At 40.4% G+C, this 23836-nt stretch overlaps 1 protein-coding gene across 2 annotated transcripts; it reads left to right on the top strand.

Annotated features, from left to right (window-relative positions):
• Position 1: 1 nt before the first annotated feature.
• Positions 2-23039, top strand: RB195_006478 (uncharacterized protein; the record flags this gene model as incomplete). Of its 2 annotated transcripts, XM_064179577.1 has the most annotated exons (57): positions 2-72; positions 306-381; positions 435-539; positions 654-749; positions 975-1118; positions 1396-1449; positions 1568-1710; positions 1808-1967; positions 2048-2139; positions 2316-2370; positions 2430-2541; positions 3294-3451; positions 3506-3606; positions 3694-3901; positions 4097-4277; positions 4457-4596; positions 4675-4764; positions 4867-5009; positions 5123-5207; positions 5770-5918; positions 6477-6570; positions 6687-6787; positions 6841-7030; positions 7082-7216; positions 7275-7388; positions 7514-7639; positions 7713-7798; positions 8022-8172; positions 8237-8371; positions 8423-8574; positions 8685-8754; positions 8807-8938; positions 9395-9510; positions 10062-10276; positions 10341-10528; positions 10632-10706; positions 10763-10879; positions 10990-11137; positions 11209-11302; positions 11357-11453; positions 11961-12074; positions 12142-12249; positions 12345-12543; positions 13139-13162; positions 13337-13428; positions 14075-14174; positions 14290-14364; positions 14634-14725; positions 15237-15331; positions 15746-15890; positions 15945-16090; positions 16203-16299; positions 17991-18098; positions 21428-21497; positions 21579-21707; positions 21785-21964; positions 22945-23039. In XM_064179577.1, 57 exons carry the CDS (start codon positions 2-4, stop codon positions 23037-23039), a joined length of 6768 nt encoding a protein of 2255 aa, XP_064036523.1. The 2 variants fall into 2 exon arrangements, with proteins under 2 accessions (XP_064036523.1, XP_064036522.1); XM_064179578.1 differs by lacking the exon at positions 13139-13162.
• Between the last annotated feature and the right edge of the window lie 797 nt (positions 23040-23836).

Raw genomic sequence — 23836 nt, 5'->3', positions numbered from 1 at the left:
TATGGCACAATTTTGTGCGAACAATCGGGATGTCGTATGCTACTTGGTTACCAAACACTCGTGGAAGGGGAAGTAAGTAGATGATATCTTATCCTTTTTGTTTATCTTTTTTGTGATGTACTTTACGTGTCGATGGTATCTAGTTGTTTCAATTTTTTACCCATTTGGATTCGATATTTGTTTTTGTCCCGTTTTTTTTTCCACTCATTTGTGTGGTCGAAACTCCATCTCGTTCTTATAATTCGTTCGTTGACTGTAAACTGTTCTCCTTCTTTTAGTTACTTATTATTTCCTTAATCATTTAGATACAAGCGAATATTTTCCATTGGCACTCTAGCTATAACCACCTATAATCCTCAAACTCTGGAGATCACAAATCAGGTTAGTTCGTTTGCGGTTTTGCGAAGAATTCTTAGCTTTTCTTTCTTTCGCAGTGGCAGTACGAAGATTTTATTGCAATCAAGCCGTCACCAAAGAATGCGACAGGCGACAGCAAGCAGGATGAGTTCGTCATTTATGTCAGGCATAGGGGAAAGAAGGTGCTCGTTTGGCTTTCACTTTTCTCCTCTTTTTGAGCATTTCAGTTTCATCAGGAGATGAAGTCTGAAAATGCAAACGAAAATCATGGATCGCATTGTGACTTAATTTTACAGGACACTATGAGATTCTCGTCTGATTTTACGGCGCAGATTCTGACCGACTGCCTTCATTTTAACACTAAGTTTGCGGAGCGATACTCGGACCCAACCGTTAGTTTCTACCGACTTAATTTGCCCTTCGTTTCCGTTTGCTGGTCATTCTGTTTCCTGAATGAAATTCGTTTTTCCCTGGTGTGTTCATTTTCACGTTCTCTATTTCAAAAAAATAGTTCTTGCTTCCTGTTCAGTTTCGTTTTCTTGTAAGCCCAAATGAGAAGATATTCTGGCATGTTTTTTTACATTTTTCTTTTTTTTCATGATTGAGCTTATTTTTAGGCTGTTAATGCATACAAACATAGTTGGGCAGACAGACGAATCCCAGTTGTGTTGAGAGCTAACGCCGCTTCTATCGAACAAGTTGATAGTCGTGGAGTCGTAATTCAGTCTTATCCCTACCGCAGGATTCGCAAAATTCTCAAGGTAGGCTTCTGGAATATTCTGATTTTTGTTTGTCTTTTATCCCCTTTGTAAATGCTTCATTGTATATCTCCGTCCCCAGGAGTCTTTACATTCGGATCTTTTATAATTGACCTAATTGACCTTAAAAACGTATCTCTTTGCTTTTTTTTCGCTCTTTTTGATCCTTTTGTTACTCAGGCGGAATGTAGGGGATATCACTGAATGAAGCTAATGTGTAACATTCCCCAAATCTATCCGAAAATTTTTCAACTTCGACAGTTGTATCATTTGTTTTTAGGTATCAGATTGTCCAGGAGGCTTCATAATTGACGTTGGTGATCATCTTCGCAGGGTGCGTTTTTCCTGCTAGTTGTTTTGAATGTAGCTCTGATTATTTTTTTTTCTGGCTAGATAAGAGTTTATAATGCAGTGGTTTGTGACATTTCAGTTCAGATGACATTTTATTGTAGCATCTGTTCGCTTCTACGAAAACTGATGATTTCCTGAAAGATGTGCGACGTATAGCTGCTGATAATTTGGGCATTATTGTTCCTGTCACAAAAGAAGCAGCTACCTTGGAAGAATTTGCGCGAACTAGGCTCGGACTTTGCAGGTAGGTTATTCGGTTCCTGGCAAGAGTTTATGTTTGATGCCGAATTCTGGTTTTTATTCTGTTTGAACTTATTTGTTTCTGACACCAGTTTTTGTAGTCGAGATGACCAAATTACTTCATATGTTGAGTTCGTAGTACAAAAGTACAGCCGTCGCCATGAACCTTCCGTTCGTCGATTGCTTTGTCTAACTGAGACATGCCTTGTTGAACGTGATCCTGCAACTTATGCCGTAGTTTGCGCCACACCGTTAGAACAAGTGAGAACGTTTCTGATTTTGCTTGTTTTATTGCGCTACCTCCTTCTGTTAAACGTTATCATAACTGGACTCAATTACAGATCGTTTGCCTAGTTCGGTTAGAGAAAGACCCTCAGCAGTTTGTTGTTGAATACATGAACACTGAGGGTAGAGTGTACTCAGCTGCTGAAAGGTGCCTTCTTTCATACTTTTATGTTCACCACTCACTATTTCTTTACTTTGTCAGTAACCAGGATCTCTTCTCAGATCTTTATAATTTTAATTATTAGTTCTTGTCATTTTTGTCTTAACACTTAATCCCATGCTCCTTAATTTGTTGTTAACTGTTTTAACGCGATTTGTCTTCAGAGATCTCATAATTGCATCACTTATTGATGGTGCTCGCGCTGCTGGGAATGAATTGGTAGAGCTTACATCTCACATTACTCTTGCCTAAAAGTTGCTATCAACAGCTATACATAGGTGTATGTTACCAGCTACCGATTTGATCAACACCTACGATTATTGCCACATGGTCAGCTACTGGATGAAGATGGTGAATCGCAATGCATGCGACACGTTATTGCACCTCCTCGTGAGTTGTTTCATTGAGATATTTCGCTTTTTCCCTATTGGGAGGTTCTAGTGCTCAATTGTGAACATTTTCTCGAGTTAATATGCAGCTCACCAAAACAATAAGCGTCAATTTGGATCTTCTTGTTGGTTCAGATTTTCCTCTGTTTTTCATGTATAAATTTAGTTATTGGTTAGCAGTTGCCTTTTTAATGCGTATAATTCGAGAAAGAGAGAGTTGTGACTTCTCTACCGTTTACATTTTCAACACTAAAAATTTCAACTGTCAACTTCTGATATTAAGTTAGTGAATGTCAATGCTGAATCTTTGGTTCAGATGAACTATCTTGTTTCTTGTGTGATGAATCTTAGAATATTCAAAGGTAACCACATTTTGTTTTTGTTAATTAAGGAGGTTTTTTTTTTCAAAGATGACTATAAAGTCCTAAAGGAGAGGTGGAAAAACGACGAAAACGACGCTCTGCACAATTTGGAAAGTTTCATTGATCATATTTAACATTTCTCTTTATTGACTTCCCGTGAATCTTCTTTTTTTCGATATTACTTTCTCTGCTTTCACGTTGTGCTTTTCAACATTTTGGAATCTCTAGAAATCACTTCCTAAAAACTGTGCAGATCTTGCTTCAATGTGCGAAAAGCCGTGCTGCCTATAATAAGGATTTTGAACGAATGCTCGTTGCTTTAGAATTTGTTGTGCAATGTGCCTATTACTTCTTATTATTTGAGTTGAACGAATTATGACAATATTTCCAGCTGGTTTGAAACGCGCCGATCTCATCCGAAGATTCAACGCGAATATCCCCTATACGGGATTGACGTATTCGGTGTCTCAAGAAGGGTTCTTTACTGAGAACAAAGGGAAAGTTATTGTTGCTGCGCTGGATGCGGTTCTTGGAGAATGTTATGAGAAGGTCTGGAATAGTGGTATAATTCCTTACGTTGCGTTGTTTCGGAATTGATTTTAGGATGATCCTAACTATGTGTACAAGTGCGAAGCCCAGTTGCAATGTCTACGAAGGTTGTTTGCATCAAAAAGTGGCTTCCAAGCTTTCACCGAAGTTCCTGGGTAAAACCTGTATTTTCACTTCTAATATCTCACTTGAATTTTTTTTTCTAAATCAAGTTTTTAACTGTTATATAATACCAATCTCAGGATCCGGGAGAAACTAGGTACCTTGGTGATTCGAATCCTGTCGTATAAGAATGAGGCCATTGATCACGCAACTGTTGAAGCACTGTGTGCCTTGATGCATCCAATGCACAATCAGTATGAACTGCGGACGGAACAACTAAATAAACAAAGTCTTCTCAGCAGTTCGAAGTTTGTGGAACACCTACTGGATCTAATCGTGAACCATGTGGCAAGTTGTTAAAATCCACATTTATCTGTTCTTTCCAGTGAACTTTACTGTACTCCATCTTCTGTAAATATTACATGACTTGCATTCTGTTCTTTTCTAGAGTCCTGCACCCTATACCCTAAAAGGGAAACTTTTTCCAACAATTCAATACCACATATATTTCCATTGAGTTAAGAGAAGAAACTTATTTTTTAGGAGCGCGGTACCGGTTGGCTTGTGATTGCATCGATGCTTGATTTCCTCACTTATGCCGTATGCGCACCGTACAGTGAAACTACAGGTGGTGAACAGTTTGATCAAATACTGCGACTCGTCGCATCACGTGGTCAAAGTTTTTATCGTCTCTTCCAGTGTCCGAGCATGACGATTATCAAAGGTATTGTTCTTTCGTGATTCTACCATTCTTTTTCTCAATTGTTCAACGACTTATCTGTACTCCGCGCTAGTTGTAGCTATGTTGATCGAAATAAGTATTTCATGCATAAGTTTCGCCAATGTAGAAATTCGTCTTAAACAATCCAACAACAACATGATGGTAATCTCCTACTATCTTAGGAGCAGGAATGGTGATGCGTGCCATAATTGAAGAGTCTGATGTGGAGACGTCAAAAGCCATGCAGATGCTAGCGCTTACAGAGGGCGCCTTCTTGACACATCTGCGGCTAGCTTTGCTGAACACAGGAAAAGATCTTACGGTATTTCCAACCATCTTTTCTTCATTTTCACGTTCGTGTCGTAAACCTGTTAAAAGAAAAACCCTCATATTTGTATAGGTTCTTACTAACAAACAACTGAGTGGTCATCTAATTGGTCTTTGGATTGCTGATAACAAAGCTGCGACGGATCTCTTAAGCCGTTGTCTTGTAAGTGTTCTCGGTTTCCTGTGCGATTTTGTTCAACTGTTGGAGTATTCAGCTTTGGAGTTTTTTTTTTTGGATTTTTTTTTAAATTATTTTGTTATTTAGCCGCGTGGTTTACTAGACTTTCTTGATTCCACTGCGAAGGTTCCTGTAAGTGAGGCAGACTTGCTAATTCCTCGGAACAATTTGGAAGCAGCAACAAATGAACTGCGACAGAGCGCTCTTAAAGAAAAACTTGAGAATCTCAGGTTCCTTACGGTGCATTTGTTCCTTTACTATTTTTTTATTGAAATTATGATTTGTGCACTTTTTTATTGTTCATATTGTTCACAATTCTTGTTTCTTAATTGTTCTCGTTAAGAGTCACTGCAGAGGCTGGACTTGAACGATTCATTCAACACTGGGACCTGGAACAAAAACTGAGCTTTCTACCACGCAAACAAGACGTAAGTCGGTCGGTGGACGGAGTTTTTTCCTATGATTTTGAGAAACGATTTCGAACTGCTTGAAATTTTAATAATGCAGTGGAGTTATTCAATGACTCGACCTTTTTATCTTATTCCGATCTCCCTTCTAAAAATTGGGGTTGGAAACAAAAAGGTTACGAAGGCGAATAAAGACGAAGAAGTGGTTTACTGATGGTGTGCGTTTGCAGAGGGCACTGCTCTTACTCACATCACCTTAGAGGTGTATTCTATTGTATACCACATTTTCATGGTATGAATAAAACTAATTATCCGAACCGGAAAGTATATAATTAAATCAAATTAAGTACCAACGTGAGTAAGTTCTAAAAAAACATTGATGGATAAACGTGCATAAACGTAGACTTTTCCCTGCAATCATCTGAACTGTCGTAACTTTCCTTCCCTATTCATTTCATCTGTTTGATCTGTCCGGTTCTTCTTTTAAAGCTATGTAGAGAAGAAAATGTTCTTCACTTACATTGTGATCCCAAATATCACCAATATTTTTTCATCGAACGTACATATGTTTATTTTGTTTTAGGAGAAACCGAAGCAGCGACCTGTCGTGCTGAGAAAGCGACGCCAGCGTGTTCGAAACTCCGTGAATTGGAAGCTTTTTGCCTACCAGTTCGGGCGAGATCATTCACAAGCAGATCTTCTGTGGAATGAGAAAACGAGGGAGGAGTTCCGGTTAGTTTCACGCCAAATAGTTACAGTAATAATAGTGCTAGTGACAATGTAATGGTTCATAATATGTAATTATCCGATTAACTGTTTTGTTGTACACATATGAAATAGGAAAAAAGCCAGTGTTCTTTAACTTGTTTGAGTTTGAGAGAACTGAAAATTGAGTATAGGTGAATTAGTGAGGCTTGTCAGGCTTATCTAAGGCAAGTTGAATGGTAGCAGGGTGTTATCAGCAACGTAACATACCCATATTTGCTTTAGGTGTTCTTGACTGCGAATGCATTACGCTTTTCTTTGTAGTAGTGAACAGTTGTCATGTGGTTTGGTTTTTCCTCTTTTTTTTCGTAAGAGTAAGTCAGAAAGAGGGGAGGAATCGGCTCCCTTCAGTGTTTCCAATGTCATTAGAAGTTTTGGTTTTGAGAAGTACAGAAAGAGAAATTTGCACCGTACTTCTTCTTTTGTGGTAGTGGCTCCCAAAGAAAATATCTCTGCCGCGAAAGGCGTAAAGGGGTTTTTGTTCTCTTTGCATTTCATCCTATAGGACCCAGAGTAGCACTTCAGACTTTCAATCGAAGGGGAACTTCGTGCTCTTCAGAACGAAAAAGAGCAAGCAGCTGCCGACACGCCTATTTCATGGAACCACACAGAATTTCAGGTTAGGATCTTACTCTATATGCTGTATATTAGCCACTTCGATAGAATCAACTGTGTTGCTCTATCACTCCTTGGTTTTAAGTTATATGCTTTTGTATCTTGTGAATGGCTCTCCAGATTCGCTATTCGTCGTTGCAAGACGAGGTCAAAATAGGTGACTATTACCTCCGCCTGCTGCTTCAAGAAGCGGATGAAACCGCCACTCCTATCCATAATCCGTAAGATGGAGCTAACAGCTACGGTAAACAGTTGCGAGCTAGTTTCTTTTCAGGACTGAATTTTTCAACAATGTCTACCATCGATTTCTTTTGTCGGCAAAGTGTGAGATGCGATGCCTCTGTCTTAAAGCTATGGCTGTGACCTACGGTCGTCACCATATGACCATAGGGCCATTCGAGGACTCTCGACATTTTGTTAGCATGCTCGTAAAGTGCACTAACGCTGCAGAGAGGGATCACTACGTAAGTGAATATATTGTGCATTAATGCCAAATAATATCACTTTTATTTCAGATTCTGCTCATATCTAAACTAGCATTAAATAAGGATAATGTGCGAGAACTGATCAATTCTCAATTGCTGCCCATTCTGGTGGACCTGGCCGCACTCGCTCATCTTCATGTGCAGAGAGCAAAAATCCAGAATCAGGCTCGTCAACGAATAAGACATTGATCTTGATATTCATTTATTGTAGAATCTTTTTTAGTCTAATGTAATTGAAGCGAGTTCTGAACAGATCAGTGAGGGCAGTTCTGCAGAATGGTATTATGCGTCCCATGATAACAACAAAGACAAAATTGGACCGCTTTCGTTTGAAAAGGTGCGTACGTGGCGCTGTGTAAAATGATAAAATTTAAATAGTTGCGTTTGCAAGTTAACTTCAAATTTGTATTAGGTCCCATGAACACGCCGAATATATTTATGTTGTATTAAATGGTATTACAGATGAAAACCTTATATGCAGACAAGACCATATTCGAGAAAACTGCCGTATGGGCGGCTGGTATGGAAAAGTGGGAACCTCTCAGCAAGGTTCCTCAGTTTCGATGGACTGTGTGCCTTGGGCAACAGGTGTATCATTCTTGACTTCAGTTTAATTCTTCGGGTAATTTTATCTTTGTTACTATCGTTCACTTGTTTAAAGGGTGGAGTTCCGCTTTACAACTTTACACAGTTGTGCTCATTGTGCCTGGACATAATGATACAGATGTGCGAATTCTTCCCTTCGAGGTAGGTTCGCTTTACTTTACTACTAGTTAGTGAAGCTCGCTTTTTATCTCTTCTTTTCTGTTTGATTAAAGAATGTTTTTGAATGGAATGAGTTTGCTACGCTCATATCAGCAATAGTAATTTTTGGAAATTTGAGCGTATTGTTTGTATGCAGTTATCATATGTGCTTTTCATATCTACAAAACACTATTCTCTCGTGTTGAAGTCTTTTTTTTAATTGTAGAGATGAGAACAACAGCATTGTGCGACCGATGCCTCAGGTCAAGAAAAATCTAACTGAACCTGTATTGTTGTATCAAATTGTGCAACTTTTGCTCACTTATGATCCCAGTATTGTCCAACGTGTCGCTACTTTGGTGCATTTAGTAATGCAGGTATATATATTTCCTGAAAATTTTCGGAGATAATCTATTGTTTCAGCCCGAGCTTTGCTTTTAGGACAATCCTTTCCTTCCTCGTCTGTATTTATCTGGTGTTTTCTTCTTCATTCTAATGTACAATGGATCAAACGTCCTGCCAATAGCTAGATTTCTGCACTATACGCATAAAAAGCAGGCGTTCCGATCAGCACTGGTGAGTTTTACATCTTCATTTTCTTCTTGCAACTTCATTGCAAGTTTGCAGCCGGGACTGGAAGGTGCCTCACACTCCGTGCTTTCCCCTCTGCTACCGGCTGCTGCCATTTTTTATCTGGAGGAATATGGACCTGATAAATATGCCGAAGTCTTCTTGGGTGAATTCGATAATCCGGAGATCATCTGGAGTACTCAAATGAGGTTTGGCTATTCCCACTTTTTAATCGATTGCATGAGATTTTTGGATCTTTCTGATCACGAGCCATAGTGGATGATTTTGTTTATGAGTGAATGCTAGAATAAAACTACAGGCGTCATCTCATCGAGAGGATAGCTGTGCACGTATCGGACTTTTCCAATCGGCTTACATCAAATGTGAAGGTAAGAGTTCGTTTGGACTTCTTCAGCTACGCACAGCATTTTCATGTTGCAGGCCCTGTACCAATACTGTCCCATACCGTTAATCGACTATCCAGAGCTGCAAAATGAGTTGTTCTGCTATGTCTACTACCTACGACATCTATGTGACAGACAGCGTTTTCCTGATTGGGTTATTAGGGATCCGGTCAGCGTTAAATTTATAGTTGATTTTTTAAAATATATTCCAAGCGTGTAATGCATGGTGGGTTATGTGAAAAATAGACAAGAGTGAGTTTGGAAATGAGAAAAAGTATTCCAAAAATAACAAATATGATGATAATAGCTAGAATAACGTGCTGACTGTTAAGAAAATTAAACCTCTACTAATGTGGGTACATAGGTGCAGTGTCAATCAGTGAGTAATTAAGGTGACAGTGTAATCCAGTGTTAGTTGAAGATGTGGTGTAAATCAAAATTTGCGGATACCTTATAGTAAACCATCTGCAATGTAATCATTGTCACCTATTTCGAATCTATAAACTTAAATAACGTCGAAAAGCACAGCTATCCACAGACTCCACTGGCTAGCTCACATAGCTGATAATTGTGGCCACTTGTGGGGATATTGAATATGGAATTTGCAGCCTACTTACTTTTTAAGATCCCGTTCCTGAGAGCATGTCTCTCTGCGTGGTTTGAAGAGTTAGAGAAGAAACCGCCAGTGATGTCCATTGAGCAAGCACGTGAAACTCTTGGTTTGAACACTATGGAAGAAGGGTGGGTACATTGAGCCTGCGCTCACACTTATTTCTACCCTTTCTTCTTTAGATCCGATTAAATAAAGATCCGGTTGCAGCCTGATGCTCTTCTTTCCTAGTTAGACCAGGATTTTTTTGAGCGGTATACGTAGCAGTATTAGATACCTTACATCACACTAACATTTTCAGTGCTTCACAGAAATATAGGCCATTACCATTTATACTTTTGACTTAAAAACTTCAAACTTTAGTTCGATCGATTAAATTAAATTGGCAATGGTAAAAGATTACAGTTAAATGAGAGAATGATGGCTTTTTGCGAGATTTTTTCTTCTATTTTTAGAAATATTTTATTTAGAAATAAATGAAACGCGATTTCTCTTATTGGTTCAACAAAACATAGGATGTAAATAGAAAGTACTAGTGTCGTAGTTTGGTAGGAATTTTTGTATTTTCCAGCTGAAAATGCTGACGACATGTTTTTTTTGGCGAAATTCCTGAATATTTTACTTTACCTGTGCAATTTGATCTTGCTACTATATTTCAAGATTGGAATTTGAAATATTGCAGATGGCAGGACCCCGCAGTTATACGTCGAGCGTATTTCAAGTTGGCAGCGCGCTATCATCCGGACAAAAACCCCGAAGGTCGTGAAATGTTCGAAAAGATCAATACTGCGTATGAGTTGCTTTCAAGTGATGCTGGTCGGTCCTCGATGCCTGATGCACACCGTATAGTTCTATTCCTCCAGGCTCAAAGCATTATTTACAGCCGTCATAGTCAAGGTATAATATGCTTCACTTGCTTGGATAGTAGTTTTACTCGCGTCTTGAAAATGTAACTTTTCAGAACTATCCGAATACAAATATGCCGGTTATGGACAGTTGATTCGCACGATAGACCTAGAAGCGAAGAACTCGTCGTTATTCCAAGAGGGAGGTGGTGCTCTGCTTAGGGCAGCAGTAGAGTTGGCAAATTACACGCTCATGAGCAGCGCGCTGAATGCTGAGCAACTGCGAAGGGAACAGGGACTTGAGGTGGAGTGAAACAACGAATTAGTTAGAAGTTCAGACTTTTCCTCGATCTATTAGAAACAAATATGTCATACGTAGAAGAAGTCAGGAGAAATCCCTATTTCAGGCCTTACAAACTGCGTTCGATCGATGTGTGCCTGTAATTACCGAGAGCTCTTTACCAACAGATATGGCAGTTCAGGTAAAACAAATGCCGTTATAAAAATTTCCATTGCACTTTTATTGTCGATATTCAAGGTCTGCGAACACATCTGCAACTGTTTTGCAACGGCTTCCAGCTTCGAAGCATGCTGTCAACGAATCGCTGAAATGCCTTCGTTGTTTGGGAACATATGCCGTCTGCTGCAATTTCAGGTTGCTTTCGAATTTTCAACTATCTAGGATTGTTTTTGTGAAGTTTCGCAAACCTTTTGTGAGAATCGAGTTAAGAAGTGTTTGAAAAGAAGTTAAGTGGAAATTTATAGGATCTTCCCCGACTATCAGCGGCTGCTGCGCAGTGTATATGCTCAATGGCTGTCGATACGCTTCTGCAGACGCAGTTGTTCCAGTCAGGGGTTCTCTGGCAACTTGTCCCACATCTGTTCCACTACGACTATACCTTGGACGAAGGAGGTACTGTTTTCTCCTTTAGTTGTATCTCTAATGGTTTATTTGTGTTTTCATCAGCAAATTTTTGTGTTGAGGAGTCTCACACAGCGAGGAGTCCAACAAGCAAGCATTGGCGAACCGATTGGCGAGGATATCATGTGAGGCACTGGCATGTCTGGCTGGTTTCAGGTACTAGGCAATTTTTATATTGTTGTAATTATGGTTATTGTAAGTTTTTTCAAGGGAGGGAACACCCGAAAATGATGGCGTGCAGAACAGTTTACGAGCGTTGTTGACCTCTTATGTATGCCGCTGCATGCGTACCGAAAGCAATGATGCGGTATGTTCAGTCTTTATATTCTTGTGTACTCAAGAGTTCCCTTGAGAGACTTTATTTCGACTTTATTCATAGGAGATTGAAGTTTGAATACTAGAGTTTTATATTAATTTTCTTTAGCTTTGCTAAGGACTTGATGTGCAAGTTTCAATCTGTCGCTTAGAAAAAATGAGTGACAGAATTTTTGGTCGAATTGCGCGATTGAGTAATGTCAACTAGCAGCGCGGATTCTCCAAGGATTTTTCGTCCTAGTTTTCCGAGGAATTTGTCAGTGCGTCGTTGTGCATATATACGTATATATATATATATATATATATATATATAATATATATAATATACTCATACTTAAGTGAGGGGAAGGAGTTGATTTGAATGGTATGTAAGTTGCATATTTTAACAGTATATTAGAGATGATTTCTCGATTCACGCTAATCTTTTTCCGGTTAGCAATTCTTGGCACGTGGTTTATGTGAGTCATTTCACTCCAACGCATTAACTCCCTAGTTTCAGGTTCTCAAAACGCTGAACAGCAATACTGAAAACCCATACCTGATTTGGGATAATGGTACTCGTGCGGAACTGTTAGAGTTTGTGGAACGACATCGAACGTCGAGAGAGCAAACGGTATGCAATCAATTTCAACCGGTGGTTCTACATTTCACAATTTCACTTCAGATAATACTCTTTTCAGAGTGAACTGTTCGGTGCTGAATTCCAGTTATCAATTCATGCCAAAGAGTTAGTTGTGGGTGATATCTTTGTGCGCATCTACAACGAGCAACCCACTTTTCCGCTACTGGTAAGGTAGTAATCTAGTTTGCACTATACAATTGTATACGGTTCTTGTTTACTTAGATGCTTAGTATACGGTTTTTCTATCTATCCTAAATTGAGGAGCCCAAGAAAGTCGCAATGGACTTGCTGGATTACATGGGGCGTTATGCTGGCGAGTTAACGGGACAGTTGAAAAAACCAACCAATGGGAATTTGATTGATATTGACTGGTCTTCATCGAATGCTAATAAAATGTCTGCAGACGAGAAAGTCACAATGTGCGCTGAAGCTCTAGCGAACTTAGTATCTGCGAATCCGGGTGAGCGTTTTCTTTTTCTCTCTGAACTATACTCGAGGTTCTTTTTGATTCCGTTGAATGATAAAGGGGTAACGGCAAAATAAATGTGGGCCTTACATGGCTGAGAAGGTGAAAAGAGTGAAGAACTATCTAGAAGGTGAATGAAGGTTGTTGCTTTAAAGACAAGTATGATTGTTTTAAAATTTTCGCCTTATATAACATCATTCTCGGACATATATATCCTGTAATGCTGTTCATCCAAACATCTAAGTTTTTCGAACGAAATTTGACGAAATCCGGGAGCAGACAAGCACGGCATTTTTGATGTCTGCTTAGTACTCAGTAAACTTAGTGTACACTGTACGTGTCGAATGTATCTAACCGAATGAGCACTATGCACTATCTGAGCATTAGAGGGAAAAGTGAGTGTTCATCAGGCAGAGACAGAATATGGGCCGCGCCCTCACTGTTGAACACAGCCGGCACTGATTATAAATGCTTTGTTCTGCACTGAAGATATCTTCAAAATGAACTGACTGTGCTGATCGTAGTGACTTGCTGTAGTGTTAGTTGAAGTGTACTTTTCACGTGACTATATGTAATCCAGAAATTATAGCGCACATGATAATCGAGGACAAGAGTGAGTTTATCATTGTGATTCCGATGGGCTTCTTTACCTAATTTCGATTCGTTTCATAATTTTTGTTCTTCTTTCTTCGCATAGTTCATCTGGACTCAATTTCGTTCCTGCTTCTGCTATTCCTTTGTTTTCTCTCCCCAGAATTTCTCTATGCGGAAACTTGTTCGTTTTCAGGAGTGGAAATTTTGTTGATTGGTCATTTTCATCTTATTGTTGCTTATCTTCGTGCACGATTATATCCGAAAATACAAATGGCCACACTCAAAGTAAGTTTGACCCTTCGTTCCCTTCTTAATTTCGATTACGTGTCAAACTTCTGTTGCGTGGAACTCATGGTTATGAAACACAACAAAAAGAAACTAGTTCTCCGGATACGTAGCGTGACATGCAAAAAAGGAGAGAGACTTTCGTATGGTTGTGTTGCTTGAAATACTAAACGCACCCAATCCCACTGAGAAGCAACGCTAAGCGACGAGCGATTCATCCTCGATAAGTCTGGTGACAAGAATTTTGGAATCTTTCGTTGATTAGAACCCAGTTACGCGCCAAAAACAACGCCGACCGATACTATTGCAGTGTAGATAACCCGTATTCCTATTTAGAGTTCTTTACTGATGCAATTCTCTTCCTCAAGATAAAATTAGCCTCAGGTTAGCCGTTTGCCGAGTGCGGTACCAAAGTCAACATATCCGCTCTGCAAAGAGGCTGTCATGATTCTGAGACTCTTAATCTAAAAAACAGGACCATAATAATTGTTTTCTTCTTTGGATAAAGCACGCGCTTAGCTTCAGAAGGCATCCATGTCTAAGCGGTTACAACCAGTTTTATTGTCTCACAAAACCGATTGTTGAGCGAAGAGTCTGCACTTTGTGGCTATGTTCATGTTACCTGCTGATTTTCTACTCGTTTTAGCTGCTCTCGCTAGCCGCCGCAAACAAGGAATGTGTTCAAGATCTGTCGAATATGCGTGCTTGTTCTTCATTGTTTTTGTTGATGCGGAGTAGAAAAGAAGGTGGAGAATTACCTATCATTCTTACCTGGATCAGGAAAAAAACTTTCTGCCATTTGAATATCTTTTGAGCAAACCTGATAAGACAAAATAAAACGCCCTAGCTATCTGATTTCAGCTCTTTCCCTTGTTCTAAACATACTTATTGCGTTGTCGTCAAATGGACAAATAGTGAAGGAGATGCTGGAATATGGTTAGTAGTTCCACCTTCTTCTCTCTTTCTGTCTTCTTGGAAAAAATCTTACTCTGAAATGAGAAAGGTCTGTGTTTGGTAGCTAAAGCATCCCACCCTCCGAACGAAACTGTGGGGAAGGAAACTTACGGATCTCGTTCCCTCATCGTAGTCTACTACTTTGATGAGAGGTTTTATTCCTGAATACTCAACGATTATCATCCATTTTTCACAGGACAAATATCGTTGTGTCCAATCATCAGGGTATAACAAGGTGATAAATTTTTCAGGTGGATTATTGTACATATTATCTGTTTTCTGTTCAACTGAGGGTGATCCAGGCGAGAGATTACAAGCTGCTGAATTGCTCACTAAACTCCAGGTTAGTACTCTTAGTTACTACTGGTTAATCTCCCAGCTCTTGAATTGCAACTCACTGGAATTGTTTAGTTTGTTGATCATAGATCAGGTAAGCACTGCATAGGTCAGTAACGGCTCGATTGCTTCGAAAGTGTCCACCTTATTTCTCCTTTATGTCCAAATGTTACGTTCAAGAATGAGAGAGTTTCGTGCGAACTTTGTGCGAAGTGATGATCTCAAAGCAAGGCCGGGTATGCTGTCTACACTGACTGCATGACTACACTTGCGCTAATAAGCAGTTGTAGCGTACAATCGATCTTCTGATTTTGTTTACGTTGACTGAAGTGAATGTAGTGAACGTCGGTGTCTTTTTTCTGGATAAAACCTAGTAGGTCTTATTGGTTATTTGAAATTTTACTCTCCGAAATTCCACCAAAGTCGTTATAACCTTTCTTTTAATCATCTTTCGTCTAGGTGCTGTAAGTATTTTTTCATAAAATTTAGTCGGAGGTTTTGAAGAGGTGTAATTTTAGATAGACAAGCTGACTGGACCTCGATGGACTCGTTTCATAACGAAATTCCTTCCACCTATATTTGCTGATGCTCTGCGAGATTCTCCAAATACTGCGTGAGTTTATCCTTTGGATATCCTTCTAGGCATATTTCTCTCAACCCGTTGCTCATTCCATTGAAAAAAAAACTGGCCGTAATGTCACTTGAACAATTAATGGATTATAAATAGCCTTGATGAATCAATGTCAGCTTAAAGTATATTCCTTTCTCATTAGCTTTTTGGATTTCGTCGATGTAATCTCGATCCTCATTCAGGTCTGCTAAGTGAATTGTCTCAATCAGCGATTTTTGTGTTTTCGTATCCCTTCTTTGTTTATTTTTATTCCACCGTAATTACTATCTTTACTTCTATTTCCAATTCGTATTAGTTACCATTTCCATTTGCATCTATCATCTGTTAGTTGGTTGAGAGTTAGGTAATTCAAGGAGGTCAAGGAGCTTCTAGGATATTTAATGTTGATCGTTTAAGTATCACCATGTTCGACTCTACCAACGAGAATCCAGAACTGATTTGGAACGAGGGAACACGTGCTAAAGTGCGAAACATCATTGAGCGCGGAGCAGATGAGCTGCACCTAGCTCAGTCGAACAATCCCGACCAGAAATGGGACACCGTATGTTTGAGGATGTCATTATATAGATACTATTTCGCTATATTCATTATTAAGGGCTCTCTTTCCGACGACTCTTGTGCTTATGCAGATTCTGTTACTGGCGAACTGGTTGTTGGTGGAGTATTCGTACGATTATATGTGGCAAACCCAGCATGGGCTGTCCGACATCCGCGGCAGTTTGCGACGGAACTCATCGAAAAGTGGGCAGCTATAGCCATTATTTCAGGCATGGTTCGATGGAACAGCCCCACAACGTTCTTGAAGTTCATCGCCATGACTTCTGTTTCACTAAGTGTCGGATTTTTTTTTCAGAGTTCTTGAACTAATGCACAAACCAAGCAGTGATCTCACTCTTGTGACCACTGCTTTCATTGAATTGCTGCGGAATTTCCCAAGTACTGCTGATCAGGTTAGTAGGACGTTCCTGGTTAAAGGCAGCATAACATGGAATTTACGTAATCTCATAACGTGATGAAAGGGAGAGTTTCGTGTGCAATCACGAACATGAACATAGCCCCACTCAAACGCCCCTAATATTAAGGTGTTCGGAAAGTATCTGCCGAAAATTCCGCAGTAGCGCAGATTTTTTGAGATGTTCTGGAAGTTCCCGTTTTGAATATATTATATAAGGACACTACCGCTTGTGTACACATAGCGTATCTGGCTCCCTCTTCCTTGCCTATTTCATCCAATAATGACCGGACGTTCCACCCATATTCGACACGTACTCCTTTACGAGTTCGAATCTGGCCACCCCACTGCTAAAGCCCATCGAAGCTTAAGTCAAGTATTCGGCACTGGAGTCCCTTCTGTGCGCGCCTGGTTTCAGCGCTTCAAAGCCGAAAACAAGAAACTCGAAGATGAGCCATATGAAGGTGTGCGGTACTTTGCTGCCAGTCTTGGCTGTTCGCTGTCCACCGTGAGCAATGGACTGCGATCTCTCGGAATGGTGAGAAAGCTCTGTCAGTGGTTCCCACATGCCGCAGATTCGACTGACTGGACACTATTGTTACTGGAGATGAAAAATGGGTCCTCTACGTCAACCACACCCACAAACGTGCGTGGTGCGCTGGCGATGAAATGCCGGATTCTTTTGTGAAAGGTGAAATCCATGAGAAGGTCATGCTGAGCGCCTGGTGGAGAGTTCATGGAATCTACCGGTTGGAACTGCTGCCGGACAACACGACAGTTACTGCCGAGGTCTACTGCGCTCAACTGCAAAGACTGGCCGACAAGATCCGCAAGGTGCACCCGAAGCTCGACAATGTTCGCCTGCTGCACGATAACGCGTGCCCTCACATCATGAAGAAGACTTCCCAGAAAATTCTGCAGCTCAGATGGGAAGTTCTACCGCACCCACCGTACAACCCGGACCTGGCTCCGAGCGATTACCACCTCTTCCGATCGCTTCAGCATCACCTGGAAGAAAAGCGCTACGATGATCGCAACCACCTCGAAAATGACCTTCGGGCTTTCTTTGCCTCCAAGTCGCCGGAGTTCTACGCCAAAGGATACCGTGATCTTGCGAGACGTTGGAAGAAGGTTGTCGATGTTAATGGGGATTATTTCGTCGAGTAATAAAATATTGTTAAAAATTTGTGTTGTTTTGAAATTTCGCCGTATTTCGGCAGATACTTTCCGAACACCCTAATAGTCCGAAAAAAGGCGTGGGAACCGATTGCCGGAGACCTTATTGATCATCGACTGCTCTTGGATGCTGCGCTTGCACAGAGATGGCATGTTCCAACTTACCTCATAAGAATGAACGAAGTTTGCCACGTTATTGTTTAGGACGATTAGGGGAAATTGAGCGATTCATATACCACGAACTCTATGTTAGCTCTTCTACGTTTTCTATCAGGTTTCCACACTACGTCATTTTCGTGATACATCGTTGGTTTTGTTTATTGATTGCATTAATTCTTAAGCAATGAAAACTTACTGCTTTTTTCTAGTCTACCATTTTTGTTGAAGAAACAAAAAAAAAAGAGAAAAAGTCCTGAATAATTTTGGAATGATGCCGCCAACTGTCTGTTGCATCACTGTCCAGCAACTGTGAAAGGAAACGTGTTACTACTCAAATTTATACTTTAATTCCAGATGCCGGCACAAGGTTACCTACCGCAGTTTAGCAAAGCGATGTCGGCAAGGGATCCACAGACGTCGCGATCTGCAATTCTTATTCTTCAGCAACTCGCTGAGAATCATGTATGTTACTTTTTCTTCTTTTCACTAGGTCATTTGAGTGCTGAGGATTTATAATCACGAAGTGGTGTTTTGCATTTGCATTTATGCCTACCCCCCTTTTATATTTTTTGCTGTCCTCGAATTTTGTGACGTTCACGAAGTCCTTGAGCCATAACTAGTTGAACTTTCAGCCGCTACCCCCATGCAGTGAATAGATGAGCCTATCTCGTTGGCTGTCTCCCTTGAGTATGTTTAGCATCTCTTGGGATCTACTACAACGTTCTGTTAGTCTTATCTACAGTCGATTTTCTTTAATAATTTGACTGGTCTGCCTTGCTTGGCTTTACTGAAGTGGAGCTGCGAATGTCGCCTAGGTATCGTGTGCATCTGCTAAGCTTAAAGCTTAAAGGCGGTGTACCACGAATTTGGAGGGAATCCGGGGGAAAAGATAGAGGTGGAGTTGTAGATTACGGGATCAGAGTGGTTCCATTCACCTCTCCCTCGTCCTAAAAACGGCGAGGAAACTGCTTTATTTTCTACGAGGAATGTTAGAACGCTCCTCTATGTATACGCCCTGATCTTCTCAGTAAGCGAAACCTACTCGTAGGTTTCACTTGAATAGGCAGTCGAGGAGAACTCACTGGCTTTCGACTGCTGCGCGATGCAGCGCGTGAATAAGTGAGGAGCGTTGCAACTGAAATCGTCGTGAAAAACTGAGTTTTCACGCCTTTTTTACTGCGGTTAGGGAAAGATGAGCGAAGCCACCCTGATCGCGCAATCTACGACCTCGTATAGAGTTTCTTCATCGGAAATCCATACCACGTCAAATTCGTGGGATGATGCCTTTAAGAAGACATCTCTAAAGCGCTGTGTGAGAAATAAGTAGCTTCTTAAGTGTTGTGGGGGTGTCTGCCATGTCTTCTCTGCGTAATAGAGCGCTGGAAGAACTGTCTAGTTTGACAGATGGGTGCAAAGCTCTTGGTCCATCAATTTGTCTGTAGCTTTTTTGACGGGTGCGAATGCTGCCAACGCTGTTGCCATCCTTTTACTCAATTTTTCCTCTCAAGTTGTCCCCATATTCATGAAGCGTTTAAGGTACATGAAGTTGCGATTTCATCGTACGTCTACCTGGTATCCTTGAAATTGTATTCCTGTCTCCGCACTACGCGTTCGTCATCGACGTAGTGCAGCCGTGAACAGCTCCGTTTTAGTAGCACCTTATCATACAACTTTTCTGATGGGAATTGTGAAAGGTATGCGGTAGGGCTGTATCATAGTGATGCAAAGATTACAGCAATTGGTTAGTTGTCAATCCTTATATACGACACATCCAGACTTTGCTTGACAGCGCTGAGAGTGGCGCTTTGTGTTCTTCTCAAAGGTCGATGAAGTTTACGTTAAGAGGCAAATCTCTGACCCTCGACACGATTTGGATGTGGTCTATGCAACTACAATTCTGACGGAATCTAGCTTGTTTTTAAGGTCGTGAACACATCTTTCAGGACCATCAGCAAAGGTGCTGGACGGTGGTTTAGAAGGTCTTCTCGGTCACCTTTCCTATGAACACAATTAACAAGATCTTCCTCTGATCTGAGATCTTTTCCTTCTGAGAAAAGGACGTGACGTGCGCAGTTAGAATTGCAGTCAAAGGCCAACAACTCGAAGAGTGGCCGTTTTCATGCTCCTGATCGCAACACGTACTTCCAAGAAATAATTCAGGATGGAGCTCTACCAGCAAAGGTCTTGACGAATGAGTTGACCAGCCTAAAAGGTTTGAGTAGAAACTCTTTGTGGTCATTCTTAAAAACTGCTGATTCCGTCTTTGTTCACCAAAGCTGTTTGTGGAATAGTATATTCGCAAAGGTTCTTTTTTTTTTTTTTTTTTTTTTTTTTTTTTTTTTTTTTTTTTTTTTTTTTTTTTTTTTTTTTTTAAAATTTTTTTTTTTAATGTTTTTTCCCTTTTGGGTTTCCCAAAAACGCTCAATGTGATGCAGCCGTATGAAGTCTCAGGGTCCTTTTTATTTCAAATAATTACTTGGAGACTTCCAAAGCTTGGTACAAGTTGGTCGTGCTCGGCTTCAAAGCACGACCAGCATAGTCCCATAATCCTCTGAGGAGTCGGTCGTAGTCCACGTCTGGTTCCCCTTGGATGTGCCAATAGCCTTGGGGCAATGAGTCCTTGAACATACAATCATTGTATACCTAGGCATGACTCATAAATCACCTCCGGTTGCTATGTCGTCAATCTCCACAATAGTCGTACTGTTTGAAGATTTCCATGTTCGACGATGATCTTTCTCCATGAAAAGAGAATTTCCTTGAAAAAGGTGACTGGCAGACATCCTGGGGATTCGATTGCTGTTTCCAATCCAGTGCATTAATTCAAATCTTTGGATCCTGTATTCCCCTACTGTGGCCTTTCGTGGTTCATTGAAGTCTCCGACGATGAGTTTGTCGGAGGTCTTCTCGTCGTTGTTCGTTTCCGATTGGTTCTCATATAAAGATGATGCTGCTTATGGATTTTTGGCGTAGAGGGCTCACGCAAAGAAATGCTAGAAAAGATGACAAGATCTCGTGAGAAGGTTGACGAGTGTACCGCCGTCAGCTCTCGCATGACCATCTGACGTTTTTCGGAGCGACCACGTGGAATTTGTTGCGGTCTGAGAAGAGCATGTAGGTTGACGCTTTTGGAGACTGTTCTCTAGTTGTAAGAGTAAAGTCTGTGAAAGTCTTTCATGGCGAGTCGTGCTCATGTCCTCTTGTTCTAGAATCAAAGAAAGCTTAAGCAACCTGAGATTTGATCGCACCTCACCGTCACTGGTAGCCATACCGTCTGACGTCTGAGACGGCAGAACCCAGTGTGCAGTGGAGTGGGGCTACATGTGTGCTAGAGTAGCAAGTAGATCTTCTCTGCTAAGCAGCCTCGCCATGGCGAGTTCTTGCTATGTCTTTTTTCAAGGCGTTAGGGAGTCTTAGCCGTGGTTCACTCTTAACTTTCGATTCCAGAGAAGTGGGAAATGTAGGAGACGTCGCAATCTTTTTCAGCTGAGGAAATCCTGACCGAGGGCGTACCTTCAGTGAGCATCGCAGTTCAATTCCCAGAGTCACCCCACGCAAATACGAACTGTTTTGGAAGCTTAAACGATTATATTCGACTAAAATAATCTTTGTTAGGGATATTTAGATTCACAATTATAAGTGACGACTACTACTGCTAGTTTAAGAGATGCTAGAAGCAGTACTTTCGAGTTTCGTTTTCGTAGTGGTAAAGAAAAATTACCATTACATCCACTTTTACTTCTTCAGTTTCATTGGTTTTGAGGTATGCAGTTTTAAAATAGACCTTTTAGTATTGTGCCGATGCACTTTCGCGGATCAACTGCATTGAAGGAATCATGACCTCGATGAAAAATCAGCCAAGTAAGTTTTAAGTGGCTCTTTTCTTTCAGCAATTTAGAAACATAGGTGATTTCTACTGCAAAATCGAAATACATTTTGCAGCCTTGATGTATGAGTCTGCACACGCATTGAAATGTTTGATGCGGAAGAACAACGGAAATCTTGCGGAGCAAATGTTATCTACAGGGATGGTTGATTATCTTCTTGAAGTGCTTCAAAGTGATTTGCCAGGTAAAAAAAGTACTGCTCCATTAGCTCTTAAGCATTATTTCGTTGAAAAAAATTGGCTTCGTGTTTTTTTTTCTTAGGTGTTGCAAATTCCCCAGCAGCCCGCGCCGAAATTGTGGACGCCTTGAAGAGTGCGTGTTTGGATCTTCAGGTCGGAGAGAAGATCTCGGATATTTTGAATCGATCCCCCATATGGGCTCAATACAGAGATCAACGGCACGATCTTTTCCTGCCCGCTCCTAGGACACAGGCTATTACTGGTATGTTGGATGTAGTGTGATGACTTATTGGTATGTCGAAGTTTGTTAAGTCTACCTAGTCGATGAAAATCTTCGCAAACTGCTACCAGCCTTGGCTGACTATTTCATAGAAATCGACTACTATATAGTCTAGCTTATATCGCGTTCAAATAGATGCCTTTTATATGGTCCACTACCTAAGTGGATACCTAGCAGGAACGGTATCCTGGGCGGTTAACCCAAATTGATATAGTTTCTCAATTGTAGATAGGTTTCTAGGGAATCCCGAGGTTTCCTACCCTTTTCCTTTTTCCTCGTTATTCATTTCTACTGGTGCAATCTACGTTTTTCCATTGATCAGTGATACAAATCACCGACAATGACGATGTGTGATCAAAGCATAGGACAGGGAACGCTTTTCGTAATGTGTGAGGCAGAGTCCGTTGTAGTGAACAAACAGTTTCCAGGTTCTGAAAGAATAAATTTGGAATTTGTTAAAACACCTATCACTGAGTGTTTTCTCTCTATGTTCGATTCGTAAGTCATTTAGGTGCTCATAGCTGATCTAATAAAGTAAGGGACTAAGTTCGATGTGAATAGGTGCTATTCAATGCCAACAGATTCTGGGAAATTTCAGTTGTATGGAAATATCAATGTATGTTGATAGTTCCTGATTTATGAGACCATCGTTTATTACGCAAACTCCTAAAGAACGCTTAAAGAAGACATTTTGATTGACAGAGTGTCCCTTCTGAAAAATCATAGTTTTTAATCGCGGTACTATCTCGAAACTGAGTAGAGAGCGCAGTGATTTTATTAGATTATGCCAGTTGTTTTATTTGAATTTGAAACTACACTTGGATCTTGGGCAAAGATTTTACCAGAGTTGAAACACTTTTCTTAGTAATTATTATTAGAAAAATGATTCAATTGTGAATTGTGAAAACGCTTTCACAGCTGCATAGTTCTACTTTTGTTTTTTTCTAAAATTATCTGTTCAGGGACAACAACCGGAGTTGCTGGCTATCTCACCGAAGGCATGTTCAGCCCACCTCCACTTCATTCTCAACCGCCTCCAATTGAACGAACTGGATAGTAATAGTGGCTATCGCTAGGAATTGCTCCTATCAAAACTACCGCCCAATCTTAGTAGAGCTTCACCGAGAATTTCATTCTAACTCATAATTTTATCCTCTTTCGATCACTTGCCGTAATTCAGTCAGTGTCCGAGTGCTCCTTTATTTGTGAATTGCCCTGTATATAGCGTAAGTGCTCTGCAATTCTTCCAAGATCGTGTATTTACGAGTGTCTTCCGTAATACTGAATGTGATACTTAGAGCTGTCAAATTTATTTATTTATTTATTTATTCTCATTTCATTAGTTCTCTTTTGAACCTTGTAGAACATTTTTGCAAGTTTTTTTTCACATCATAGCCGTTGTCCATAAGTACCTATTAGCCGAAGTTCCGCAACAGCTTATAGTAGCCACATTTTACCAACTCTGTTTTGTATATTATGTACGATGACATGAACATTCTTGCACTCGTCACCGTTTCTTAATGTGGAGACTGGAGAAGGAAAAATAGAGGAATTTATAACGTAGTTCCCTTTTCGAAAGAAACACTGTTTTTTTCTTCAGTCGTCTGCTGCGCAACAGCATTTAAGAAGGAAGAGAAATCAGTTGGATTATGGTAAAAACCTCTACTGTGGGTAATATTTTGGAAATGAATTCTGGAGTGAATGAAAGAATCAGTTGAAAAAAAAAAACAAATCCCACAAACTGCTTATACCTCTGTGAACTGCGCGGTTGACCGTTTATGCGATACGATAAACCGCAAAGGAATGGAACGTGACAGACGACGTGCTTGTATCTCAAAATAGCGAATAGTCAAA

Source organism: Necator americanus, chromosome I (assembly GCF_031761385.1).
Source record: "Necator americanus strain Aroian chromosome I, whole genome shotgun sequence".
NCBI classification, from domain to species: domain Eukaryota; kingdom Metazoa; phylum Nematoda; class Chromadorea; order Rhabditida; family Ancylostomatidae; genus Necator; species Necator americanus.
Note: the sequence above shows the minus strand (reverse complement) of the source record. Positions and strands in the feature narration are given on the sequence as shown.